We start from the raw sequence: 12,016 nt of genomic DNA on the forward strand, positions 1-12,016 counted from the left end.
GTGACACGGATCTATATGATCGGATACGCATGGCGTATCGGGACGATGAGGCTGTCGCGCCTATCGTCAAGTTCCTTAAGGCCGGAACGAGCGCGAAGTCCGACTGGCTCTCGTCGCGACAGCGCTCACGGCTCCACCGATATGAGTTGAAGGAGGGCCTCCTCTATTATCGGGTGGAGCCCACTGATCCTCCACGGGTGGTCGTACCCAACGACGAGGATCTGAAGCTCGACATCCTCGCGGAGGCGCATGACGCGCCCTCCAGCGGCCACTTGGGCCGCGAGAAGACCTTTCTGTCGGTCTCTCAGTCCTTCTGGTGGACCCACATGTACAAGTGGGTCGCCCGGTACGTCAAGACATGTGAAACATGTCAGCGGGTTAAACCCGCAGGGCACTCTTCGGCTCCACTACAGAGCCTGCCCGTACCGGCTGATTGTTGGAAGTCGATGAGTCTTGACTTCATCTTTGGGCTTCCCGCCGACGGACACGGCAACACCGGAATTTTGGTGTTCGTGTGTCGGCTGAGCAAGATGGTACATCTTGCTCCAGTTCCCGTCACTGTGACGGGCGAACAAACCGCAAGGTTGTTCGTCGATGGCGTGTTCCGCTATCACGGTCTCCCGGAGACGATTGTCTCGGACCGAGACCCGCGGTTCACTGCTGCGTTTTGGAAAACGCTGTTCCCTTTACTGGGAGCTCGTCTGCAGATGTCCACTGCGGATCATCCGCAGACAGACGGCCAAACAGAGCGCGTCAATCGAGTGCTCGAGGACACTCTGCGCAGTGTGTGCGCGGCAGCGCCACGTACGTGGTCGACGCAGCTTCCAGTTGTTGAGTTTGCGCTCAACAACGCGGTGCACGCGTCCACGGGGTTCACGCCGTTCTACTTGAACGGCTTCCGCCACCCCAGAGTGCCTCTCACTCTTCGAGGAAACACTGACTCCTCTATTCTAAGTGGGGGAGAGGCTCGGAAAGCCCTTTCCTCCCAGGTCTCGGATGTGAGGCCAGTTTCGCTGCGGAAACAGGTGGAATCCTTTATGGATACCAAGCTGAACATTGTCAGCAGGGTCCGCGATGCCATGGCAGCGGCCCAAGATAAACAAAAGGAGTACTCGGACAAACAAGGAAGAGGAAACTTAAGTATATTTGAGATTGGTGACTTAGTGTTACTAGACACGAGGAACCTACCTCTAGACACTGTTAGCTCTGTCGGCAGCAACAAGCTGAAGCACCGCTTCATCGGACCTTTTGCAGTCCTGGCCAGACATGGTGCGTCGTACACCATCGACCTTCCAAAGTCAATGACGACGCACCCGACGTTCTATGTCGGACGTCTTAAGCGGTACTTTGACCCGCAGGGGGTTGCTGACTCGCAGACCCCCCTTGACCCAGCTCCTCGAAGCGAGGGCCGGTCACAGTCGTCGACGAGGGCGTCGGAGCAGGCACCCAAGCCGGTCGGGACGGCAAGGCTGCGGTCAAGACCGTACGCCGGAGGGGCTCCATACGAACGGACCCCGGCGCCATACGCCGAGTACGCTGAGTACGCCGGGTACGCACCATACGCGTACGTCTGGGAGTGTGCCGCAGGCGGCTCCGGACGTGGCAACAAAGCCTCGATCCGTCGGATCATGCGAAAGGCCTCGTCCAGATCGGACGAAGAGGCCCGGCGGTCCACCCGCAGGAGCAGGCTCGCGACCTCTCGCTCCACCAGGTCCAGGCGACCCGCAAGACGAGCGAGCTCGCTCTGATTCCCGGCCTGGGCGGCAGCATTACCGCCAGTCCCAAGGCCAAGTGCAATCTCAAGCACGAGGAGACGTTGACGGAGGCGGTCAACCTCAGGGTCCCGTGTCGGACCCGCAGTCGGAGCACTCGAACGAGAGTGGCTCTCGGGAGGCGCCGAGTACTCGTACTCGTACGAGGGCACCTCCGCCCCTGCTTGACCGGAATGGAGAAGTCCACTTCCACGTGGAGCGGATCCTCCAGGAGCAACGGTGTCGCGGGAAGCGACAGCTCCTCGTGAAGTGGAGGGGTTATGCCCACTCCGAGAACTCGTGGGAGCCGATTGAACGGCTCCTGATTGACTGCCCGAAGGCTGTCGCAATCTGGGAACAGAAGCGGCGGCAGCTTCATAAGTAGTCCGGGGCTTCTTGCCCGAACGGGGTACGGATGATGAATACATACCGTACCCGCGCTCATCGTGAGCGCTAGAAGCCGCGCGCTTCAGGATGTCCCTTGGCAGCATACGCTTGCTGATCAAGTGGGCAAACCTCACACGAAGATCACGCTGGTCCAGGATGTGGGACAGCTGCTGATCTTCATGGAGTTCCCATAACTCCGTGGGCGAGTACTTGAGAGTCTCCACCCACGCCCAGAACTTGTCCTCACAAGAACTCCATGTGGGACAGTTCTCGGGCATAACCCAGGGGTATCCCCAAACAGGATAGAGACCACCCCGGGTCTCGGGCTTCTTACGACAAGTCGTGAAGTCCTTAAGGGGAATGCGGTGTGGCGCGAGAAGCACACACCGAGCAGCCTCCACGTTGTCGACGAACAACTGTTCTTTCTGAACAAGGGCTCGTTCATAGATGCCCCTAGAAGTGTGGCCGCCCACAAGGCCACGAGGAGCGACGAGAAGCTCTAAGAAGAGGTCAGCCCCAGAGCTCTCCTCGGGAGGCCAATACCCTCTTGAGTTGATGGCAGCTCCCTGGCTGACGGGAGCCGCCACCGAACCCCCACGCACACGCTGGGCAGCTTGGAAATCCTCCTGCTGCTGGTCGAGGTCATTCGAGACCTCCCGGGGCTCAACAATGGCACCCTCCTCTTCCTCTTCTTCCTCCTTCTCCTCCTCTTCATCCGAGGAGCCGAAGAGACTCTGATAGGAGCGTCGAGTCTCCTTCTCCTCGCGGAGTGGAGACTTAGAGGCGGTACGCTTCTTTGAGGGCTTGGCGCCTTCGGCTTTAGAGGCCTTAGCGCGCGCAAGACCCTCGGCAAGCGAGAGACGTTTGCGAGGACTCCCTTCCTCATCGCCACCGGCTTTGGGAGTGCCCTTAGCCTTAACGGCCGGACTCTCAGAGCGCACAGAGGTCCTGGGACTGTGATCACCGTGATCACTAGCGGACGACTGCACGCTGTCTTCTTTGTGCTCACTGGGCACTGGGCTGTGCCCTCCCACAGAGCCCGCAGGAGCATCATGAGTGCTCTCGGACTCGGCATCGTCCCTCACTGCCCGAGTTGAACTCACGTTTTACGAACCGAGGATTCGGACGATGTCTGAAGACGAAGGGCGACGGACTGCGGCGCCTGCTGCGCGCTTGTCCGCAGCCGCGTCACCCGAGGATCCGATCGCCTCGGAGGCCACTTGAGTAGCCTCCTTAAGTGCAGAGCCTTTGCCGTGAGGCTTAGTGCTCTTGGCCTGCGCCTTACCGGCTGCAGCCTTGGAGCGTGTCTTAGCACCGCTCTTAGCAGTGCCACGAGGCATGTTAACGGTCGAAGTGGAGACCTTGACGAAGAGCGCACAGGTTGCTGCTCGAGGCTCTAACTGTAAAGTGAGCCTCCGCCGCGCTCGCGCGGCCGAGTCGATGGTTTTCGACTTTGAGAATGAGAGTTTGTGACGAACATCTCTTCATTCTGATTGGTCGGTAAACCGAACCTAAGTGGGGGAGGATGTAACGGGGTACGTAGCACTAAGTGTACCCTGGTTACATGAAGTGTGACACTTCACACTTCAGGAGTATGACATGTCATACTCCGGGATATTTGGTACAAGGTACCAAGGTCATTCAAAACCAACCATTGGTTAAATGACATTGCATTTCTATAGGTAACTGATAGTTTGTATTAACCTCAAACTTAACCTACCTATAAATATACTCAGTTTACAATCTACCTTATTTAGGTCACTTCGCTCTCTTTAATTAAAGAGGGGACCTGTGAACTGCCGTTCACTGAGAGTTTGTATACTCTCGGAAGATAACTTCCTCTAGCGCAAGGTGCTGTGTGACCCCGTCACACCCTGGTAGTGATGCCGCGCGCGTAGAGGTGCGACCGAGGCCTTGAGGTCGCAGGAGGGCCGTAGAATTGCGCTCCGCCCTCACCGCTGCGCGCTCGTGGCCGTGGTTTGTAGAATGGCTGTGGGCCCTCAGAGAGAAGGGATTTTTTAATTTTGTTTTTATTATGTGTAACACATGTACCGCGCAAAGTCCGATTTTTAACGTACGTCGGACAGTTGGAATTTTTACGGTATGGACCCTACCGCCTTGGTCAGAGAGTCTATTGCGCGTGTAGTGCAGCGCGCCAACCACGTGAACATTGGGTCTGCAGCGGTGGAGTGCCTCGCAGCCAAGCTGGTACTCGAGCTACGCTTCGTCTTTTATTCACTTTTTCATTTTATGTAGATACAATTCGTAATAAGCTGTTGAGTATAGAGTGCCAGGTTAAGTGAAGGCGATCAGGGCGTTGTGACGTGGGACAGCGGCGACTTTCACTACTTCGAGGACGTGAAGCAGGACGGCCCTGTGACGTGTCAATATGTATTTGTGCTGGACGCCCTCAATTTTTGCTTCTGGCCCACGGAAAAGTAGGTAAATGCACCATTTCAAACTCGAGTTTTTTTATCAACTTTCGTTCGTGACAACAGTATGGAGTACGAGCATTTGGCGAGGGGCCTGAAAACGACGTTGCTACATGATCCTCATGCGCTGGATGCTGAGAACTTGGCGAAGGTGACCAATGACATGGTGGCGTCTTGGTTCCATCCGTTCACGCCACCACAACTGGATGAACGTCGACGTAAGGTCCGAGAAGTGGGCGAAGTGTTGCTGCAATTTTTCGACGGACAGGCTTTGAACTTGATCAAGAAAGCCAATTGCTCGGCCGTTGAAGCTATTCGTCTTGTGCTGGCGTATTTCCCAGGCACGTAACGCCGTTTCTTATTTTTTTCTGTATTTTAGCTAGCATCACTAACACAATTTACTGCTGTAAGGCTTCCGAGACCACGCAGTGTATAAGGGCGAGCAGGTGCATTTCTACAAGCGTGCCCAGATTTTGGTTGGGGACGTTTGGGCAGCTTACGGACGTCAAACGTCCGGAGCTGCTTCTTTCCACGATATCGGGAAATTGACGATGTTTGGTAAGAAAATTCTAGCTATACTATGGTCACTTTATACTTATGTCTACCTGTCCACGTGAACTTCATCTACTAGCTGACTACCGAGTACCGCAAGTTCTGCGTCCCGAGGGCGTGCTTGTTTATTCTGCGGAGCTAGCGAAGCTCGTCGACAGTAAAGCGGAGATCCCGGCTGGAAGCGAGGTAAGCTCCCAGCATTTGCACTATCTTAACAACGCTCTAACCTCTTCGTAACATCCCGAAAATAATTTATTTCTTCAGATGGAGTTGGAAATCCGAGCAGCAACTATCCAAGCGGTCGAGTTGATCCACAAGCAAATGGTCACCAAAGGGCATCGTCTCAAGGTGATTGAGCTCGATTGGCTGCTCTGGCAAATTGGAGAAGACAACAAAGAAGATCTGTTGCCACACCATCGCACGTGGAGCATTTACTACTAACTGCTGCAGGCCACACTTGTTATACAGCTAAGCTCAAGACCAAAAAGCACAAATCCCATCAAACTACATGCATTTCTCCTTTATGCATCGGGAGCTACACGTACGCTGATGAATCTAACAACGTCCATCGCTTTAAACGTGCGGCCCACTAGAGAAGCCGCTAGCAGCTACACCTCCAGTCGGTGAGGCAGGGTGGTGTGACAGCCGACCTCGAACGAAGCCACCGAAGCCCTTTTTCTTCTTCTGCTCCTTCTGCATCTCAAGCTGGTGCACACGGGCGCCGTATTTGGTGGCGAGGTCACGGACGACTCCGTCCTCGTCACGGAATTCACCAATCACCTGACGGAAGTCCGGAACCCGTTCCGAAGCCAACGCCTTTAGGAACGGAATCAGATCCTTAAGCTCGTGGTCGTCGCGATCCCGTCCATTCGTAAAGGGCGTAACTGGAATGGCATTTTCGGGCTGAAGCTGGTACGCGGCCGGGTCGTCGTCCAGAATCACCACCTGTCTCAAGTCGCGGTTCAGGTTCGACAGGTCCTTGACGTGGGCGCCGTTCAGGTACCGCGTGGCATCACGGGACAGAATGTGCAGCGCGCACTGCTTCGGATCCAGTTTCTGCACGATCTCCTCGGCGCCGTAGTTCTGCGAGAAGATCACTATCTCGTAGTATTGGCACAGGGTCTCCAGGAACTCGTCCACGCCGGGACGCTTGGCGTGACGCCAGCCGTGCTTCCTCTGCAGCACGAAAAACCGCAAATATGTAATATATCAGCGTAATGTATAACAATTGCGGCAATTGCAGCAACGTACGCTCCACTCGGAGTGCACGAGTGTATCTTCGAGGTCGAGCACCAACACGGGGACGGGCGGCGTGTCCGCAGGCACTTGTGGGATGGGCCAATCGGGCAGCAGCTTCTGTCTGGACGGATCTGTGAATGGCTTGACGGTCTCTTCCACCTTTTTAGCAATGATCGCGTAGATATCGCCCAGGAATGTCGCGCCGAGCGTCTCCTTGACGCGGCTCTTGATGCCGTCGTCCAGCACGAAGTTCCATACGATGGAGCCCGAGATACTGCCAGCGAGAAGCGCAAATGAGATACGGGCAGGAAGCGACGACGTACGCACGACCTTGTGGCCGGTGGCAGCGTCGGCGGAGTGCTTGGCGGCCTTGCGAGCCGCTCGTCGCTCCGCTCGGGGCACAACTTTGAGAGGAATGTCACGACCCACTTTAGCAAAGATAGACGACGCTTCAGCGACAGAAGAGGGTGCACTTGCTTCAGCTGCAAGCATGAGCTTGCGGGTGGCGCCGATCCCTGCGAATGCGCGCATGCCGCGCTGTGCGCGCAACACTAGCTTCAGCATCATACTCTTAGATATGCGGTCTGTACGGCGTCGCCAGTCACAAGAAGAGTGGTACAGTGTGCCTCAATACTGGTACCGTGGGCTATTTGTGCCATCTTTACAAGAGCTCATTACTCTATCGATGGCACCTGAACCTGTAGATAAGTGGGTTTTCTCGCAGCTTCGTGCCGTGATCCTGCGGTCTTCACGGACACCAAGCGCGACGTCTGATGATGCAGAGAAGGAGAACACGGATACAGAGAGCCCTTCGGTGTTCCACACGCCGAGCTTCACCGAGTCCAAGGTGCCGTGGCGAGTGGAACAACAGCTGCGACGTACCACCTGTACCTTCATCGAGCACCTAGCGCAGCTCCTGGAGATGCCTGAAGCTCCCAGCATAGCCGCTCAATTGTTTGTCCAAAGATTCTACATGATGCATTCGTTTGCGACCCACGACCGCTTCTTGGTAGCTACAGCTGCGCTGTTTTTAGCTGGCAAGACGGAGGAATTCCCAGTCAAGGTCCGCTACGTCACCGAGTGCTCCATGTACCTACTGCTATGTCGAGAACAAGCTCAAGAGAAATTAACGACGAAACATAAGTCTCATACGCCGAAAGCCAATGCAGCTGTTGCACAGCGTCACTCGCCGTCTCCTGCTGCGGCCAAAAAGAATCAGAAGCTCGATGCCAAAGGAAAACTTGTGGAGATGAGCTCCACGCTCGGAAATGACAAGGAAGCAGCAAATACCAAGCACATCGAGTGGCTGAATGCGTTATTAGAGGTCGTGGAGGTCGGAGAGGTCGAAGCCAACTCCAGTAAGGTCTTGCTCCTCGAAAGGATCTTGCTACTCACCCTGTCTTTCGAGATCGGAGCGCCGCAGCCATTTGCCTATGTGGCTCCGCACATGGAGAAGATTTTCGACTTGGAGGCGATGCATCCGGATATTTCGTACGAGAATATTCGTCAAGTCACATTCATGCTGGTCGCCGATGCTGTGAAAAGTGGCTTGATACTGGCGTTTGACTGCATTGCGCTTGCTGCTGGTGCAGTGTACCTGGCGTGTTTGTATCATCATCAAGTGAGTCCGAATGTAGCAACAGAGAAGAACGAGCCGTGGTGGACGGTGCTGCAGCTGCCGGAGAGGGAGCTGGAAGAGGTAGCGAGATGCTACTTGTGGATGTATGAAGATGAGAGTGGAGACAAGATCAAAGGACTTGGACCTGATTTCCTCGACCTGTGGACACAATACCGACCAAACGACAACCGACCCGACCTGGAGTATATCAAGGCACTGGATGCCTCTCTACAGACGCCATAGCTTGACATGATCTATTAAATTTGACCTTACCTTTGCAATGAACTTTCCGGATATTGCCAAGTGGCATTTATTATGAACTTACTCTCAAACCCAGGACCGAGCCTTGCGTGGGCTGTCGAGCAATCCCTTAATGTAGTACACTTGGAAGAAGCACACTACGAGGTAGACTGCGCACTCCAATGCACCGTAGAACATGACGTGCTTGTTCATCTCTTCCTCCACTGCAAGTAAACTAGATGTCAGCACTTCGTATCATACAACAGCTCTAAACGTCGAAGCTCACCCTTGATATGCCTGTCCGTCCGAATGAGTTGCAATCTCTGCTCTGATTCGAGCTCGCCGAGACGCACATCCAAGTGCGACGCGTACTTCGCCAACACACTCACGTGCTCTGAACATCAGTCATAATAGTTAACCGGAGTCTAGAAGACTTATAGCACACAAGTGGACCAACCTTTCTCAACCGGATGCTGCGACTGCAACGTGTTAGTCACGTGCGTCACTAGCTTCCCGTCCGAGTCCGGATTGATGAAGCAGAACTCATGTACACCCGATTGCCTGCACACAACCCCATCGCCAAGCTGTCAGCTACTCTCTCCCGCCCATTTAGCAGCCAGAACTCACTTGGGTATGACGAGATACTGTCCCTCTGCGTCTCCTAGTCGTCGGTAGATAGTGACGCCCTCAGGGTTCTTCACCTCCAAATCAATGTGCGAATCTGCAGAGCTCACGACATAGGCGCCGCCCAATTCATCTCCGTCGAATTTGGCGTCCTGGTAGAAGCAATCGCTGCTCTCTCCAGCTACGTAGAACGTCAAGCCCTCGGACGGATCGAAGTCGAAGCTTTCCACGGCGCGAGCTTTTGGAGCGTACTCCGCGTCTGCTCCAACTCCACGCGGCTTGTCGTCATACGGATCAAAGTGTGGGTCTTCCGCAACTGCGGCGGCCTCTGGATCCAGAGCCGCGAAGTCGCCTTGCGCCAAAATCCCGGGCAGCGCTAGTAGCAGCCACGTGGGCAGCATTGGCATCTTCATCTTGGTCATTTAAAGACAATGGCCAATCAGAAGTGAAATTGATAGTAGTCTGACAAATTCCCGCGTTGAACTTCGTGTTATTGTCAGCTTTCACAAATCAATCCCAATATTTACGGATACACTGATTGTTAGAAACAGACAAAAAGTTTATTGTTACCAATTGTAATAACATGGCTTTTCATAATCTTCAATCTGATCACAAATGATTTTTCGGTACTTAAACATTATCTGCCATTATCAAAACTGAGCTCCAAGTAAGTGGTGGAGTCCATCGTGATACCTTATTTTGTTAAAAATATATCATATATTGAAAGAAAGGCTTCATTATTGCTGACCATCAGTGTTTCCAGATCCTGCATACATGTACTACGAAAAGTACTTGTACAAGCATTATAACATCTTTGCAGTTTTCTTCTCGCGTCCTTTTCACAAAGCTTATGGCCGTTTTTAAAGAGCAAAGTTTGAAATTACCTGCTCCTAGCTTACACAAAATATCCACTTTTTTTAGTATGGATGCAGCTGAGAAAAAAAAGGCAAATACGATTTTTTTTACTTCTTCAAATAAAAAGTCGGTGAGAGACTGGTCCTAGTAAGAACTTCATCCTACTACCTGTCGGTAATCCGTCTGCCGATAAAGTTGTTTATTCGTTTAAACAGAATACGATGCGACACACCATTACTATGCGGAACAATAGGTTTTAGTCAAGCTATTTTCTGCAGGAAAGTAGCGAAAAGTACCACAGTGGTCGCCATAGCTTAAGTAGACTTGACTAAGAGCCACACGAAACAGCAGGAAGTGCCAAAACTAACAATATTTGGAGCCAATAAGACGTCTTCTTTGAATCAATTTAGGTGTCTTGCTTCACGTCCTTCGAGCGACGACGTCGCTGCATGCAGTAGCGGGGCAGCGACGGTGATGGAGGGGGCGTACCCAAAGCGGCGGTCAGTGCAGGCATCCGCTCACCGTGCTGGTGAGGCTCCGGTGGTGATGTATCAGAGCGGCGCTAGCAGGCCCGTGTGTTGGGCTCATTGGACAGCGCAATGCGACGACAGCCCCCCCCCCCCCCACTCTGGCGGAGCCGTCTCCGAATCGGATTCGGACTCACATTCCGAGGAAAAAAAGGGATCGGGGGATGACGAACGGTGCCCATCTGAAAGTCGTGACGTCTCGATGCCGAGCTTGCGCTCTGCGGCTTCTAGCTCGGCCCTAAGCTGGTCAATGGCGAGTGCTGCACGGCCTGTAGAGACTCGAAGACGCTTGAGCAGGCGCATCGAAGACAAATTAAAAAGTGATTTATTCGGGAAGGCTTAGAAACTCAGCACGAATTTTTATAAGTTTTATCGCCTGGAATAGGGCGCTACCTACTCTGATACTGAAAATACCGTCATCTCGTAATAGACAGTGCACTACATAGAGCGCTATCTTCTTTTATACAGAAAATTCCGTCTAGTTTAATGTCGTCAATACAATGCACAGAGGACTACCTGTTCTATCACTATAAATAACGTCAGCTTATTGTAGTCAACAAAGCGAAACAACATGCAACGACCCTATTACTGCAAATATTGTCAGCTCCTAGCTGACAACACAAAGAATAGAGCGCAAATATTTTCATTTCCGAGAAAGCATCTGTTGATAAAATAAGTCAGCTCCTAGTTGACAAAACAAACAATAGAGCGCAAATAATTTCATTTCAAAGAAAGCATCTGTCGATAATACAAAGAAGCCCCTTGGATATAATTGACCCCCCTGAATATTAAATTGCCTTTTTGCTCATAGAAAAAGTGTTTCCCCAGTATGCCCGACGTGCCACGCGGTCATTGTGCATCCCCCGATGGCCTCGGGTTTTCGGCTCTGGCTGTGTGCCTGTTGCGAACAGCTATTAGGATGGGATGCGCTCACACAGAGCGAGACTCGAGCGGGTGCCCGCAGGTGCATCGCGGGAGCATCTGGCCAATGCAACCAGGCATTTTGGCGCCGTTTACGCGTGCAGCGCCAAATCCAGCCCACGATTTGCGACAGAGAAGTGCGTCCTTAGTTGACGTAAAAGAACACGATTAATTGATCCAAACGTTCAATATCGGTAACTTTTCGATCCTTAATATAAGCAACTCTCCATGTTTGAGGAGCTTGAGGACTTTTTCTTGTGCTGCGCCACTTTTCGGTCGATATGTCGGGAGTAAAGGTTGCATTCGATATGTCGGGAGTGAAGGTTGCATCCGTGTTGAAGGGTGCCGGGCCCGAGTACCCCGGCGAGTTGCCGTTTGAGTCGGTTCAGCTGACACTTGAAGCGCCTGTGTCTCCATAGCAGGTGTGGTAGAAGAAGCGGCCTCCATTGTAGAATCTGCCAGTTCAGACTGAGAAACTGTATTCGATGAGATGGCTGAAAACGTTTGTCGAGGTTGTATATTGGTCGGTTGAATAGATAATGTCTTGGCATGAAGTAGTACAGTGACTGCATACTGCATTCTACCTATCTGAGTAGATCTAGGCATGATCTCTGGGGCTGGCGCTTGATAACGGATCCCCAGACCGATTCACCAACTTTACTCAGAGTAAGAGAGCAGTAGTAGCACTTGCAGATAACCACAGAGCTGTAGAACCCGATTCAGAGCAGTCGAATAGTCCACAGAGCGCTGAAGTCGCTTGAAAATGCTGTAGAAGCACCTACGCAGCTGAAATATCTCTTGACAAAACACCTCGAAGCGGCTGAGTCACCCACGAAGCGCTATAAAGCGCGCGAACGAACTGTAGGCCGG

General features: G+C 52.9%; 4 protein-coding genes across 4 annotated transcripts; 2 read left to right on the forward strand and 2 right to left on the reverse strand.

Moving 5' to 3' along the window:
* Nucleotides 1–4,236: 4,236 nt before the first annotated feature.
* PITG_05926 (uncharacterized protein) lies at nt 4,237–5,732 on the forward strand (the record flags this gene model as incomplete). Its single annotated transcript, XM_002998116.1, has 6 exons — nt 4,237–4,346; nt 4,425–4,576; nt 4,637–4,911; nt 4,982–5,128; nt 5,202–5,308; nt 5,387–5,732. The coding sequence occupies 6 exons, from the start codon at nt 4,242–4,244 to the stop codon at nt 5,561–5,563; spliced, it is 963 nt and encodes a 320-aa protein (XP_002998162.1).
* On the reverse strand, nt 5,696–6,960 carry PITG_05927 (mitochondrial import inner membrane translocase subunit, putative; the record flags this gene model as incomplete). The annotated part of the gene is made up of 2 exons (XM_002998117.1): nt 5,696–6,298; nt 6,374–6,960. The coding sequence occupies 2 exons, from the start codon at nt 6,926–6,928 to the stop codon at nt 5,696–5,698; spliced, it is 1,158 nt and encodes a 385-aa protein (XP_002998163.1).
* An 86-nt stretch (nt 6,961–7,046) lies between these two features.
* Nucleotides 7,047–8,222, forward strand: PITG_05928 (uncharacterized protein; the record flags this gene model as incomplete). Its single annotated transcript, XM_002998118.1, has 1 exon — nt 7,047–8,222. The coding sequence occupies one exon, from the start codon at nt 7,047–7,049 to the stop codon at nt 8,220–8,222; it is 1,176 nt and encodes a 391-aa protein (XP_002998164.1).
* Nucleotides 8,223–8,501: 279 nt separating this feature from the next.
* On the reverse strand, nt 8,502–9,265 carry PITG_05929 (uncharacterized protein; the record flags this gene model as incomplete). The annotated part of the gene is made up of 4 exons (XM_002998119.1): nt 8,502–8,516; nt 8,573–8,613; nt 8,677–8,780; nt 8,847–9,265. 4 exons carry the CDS (start codon nt 9,263–9,265, stop codon nt 8,502–8,504), a joined length of 579 nt encoding a protein of 192 aa, XP_002998165.1.
* Nucleotides 9,266–12,016: the final 2,751 nt, after the last annotated feature.

This window comes from Phytophthora infestans, genomic scaffold (genome assembly GCF_000142945.1).
Source record: "Phytophthora infestans T30-4 supercont1.9 genomic scaffold, whole genome shotgun sequence".
Classification (NCBI taxonomy): domain Eukaryota; phylum Oomycota; class Peronosporomycetes; order Peronosporales; family Peronosporaceae; genus Phytophthora; species Phytophthora infestans.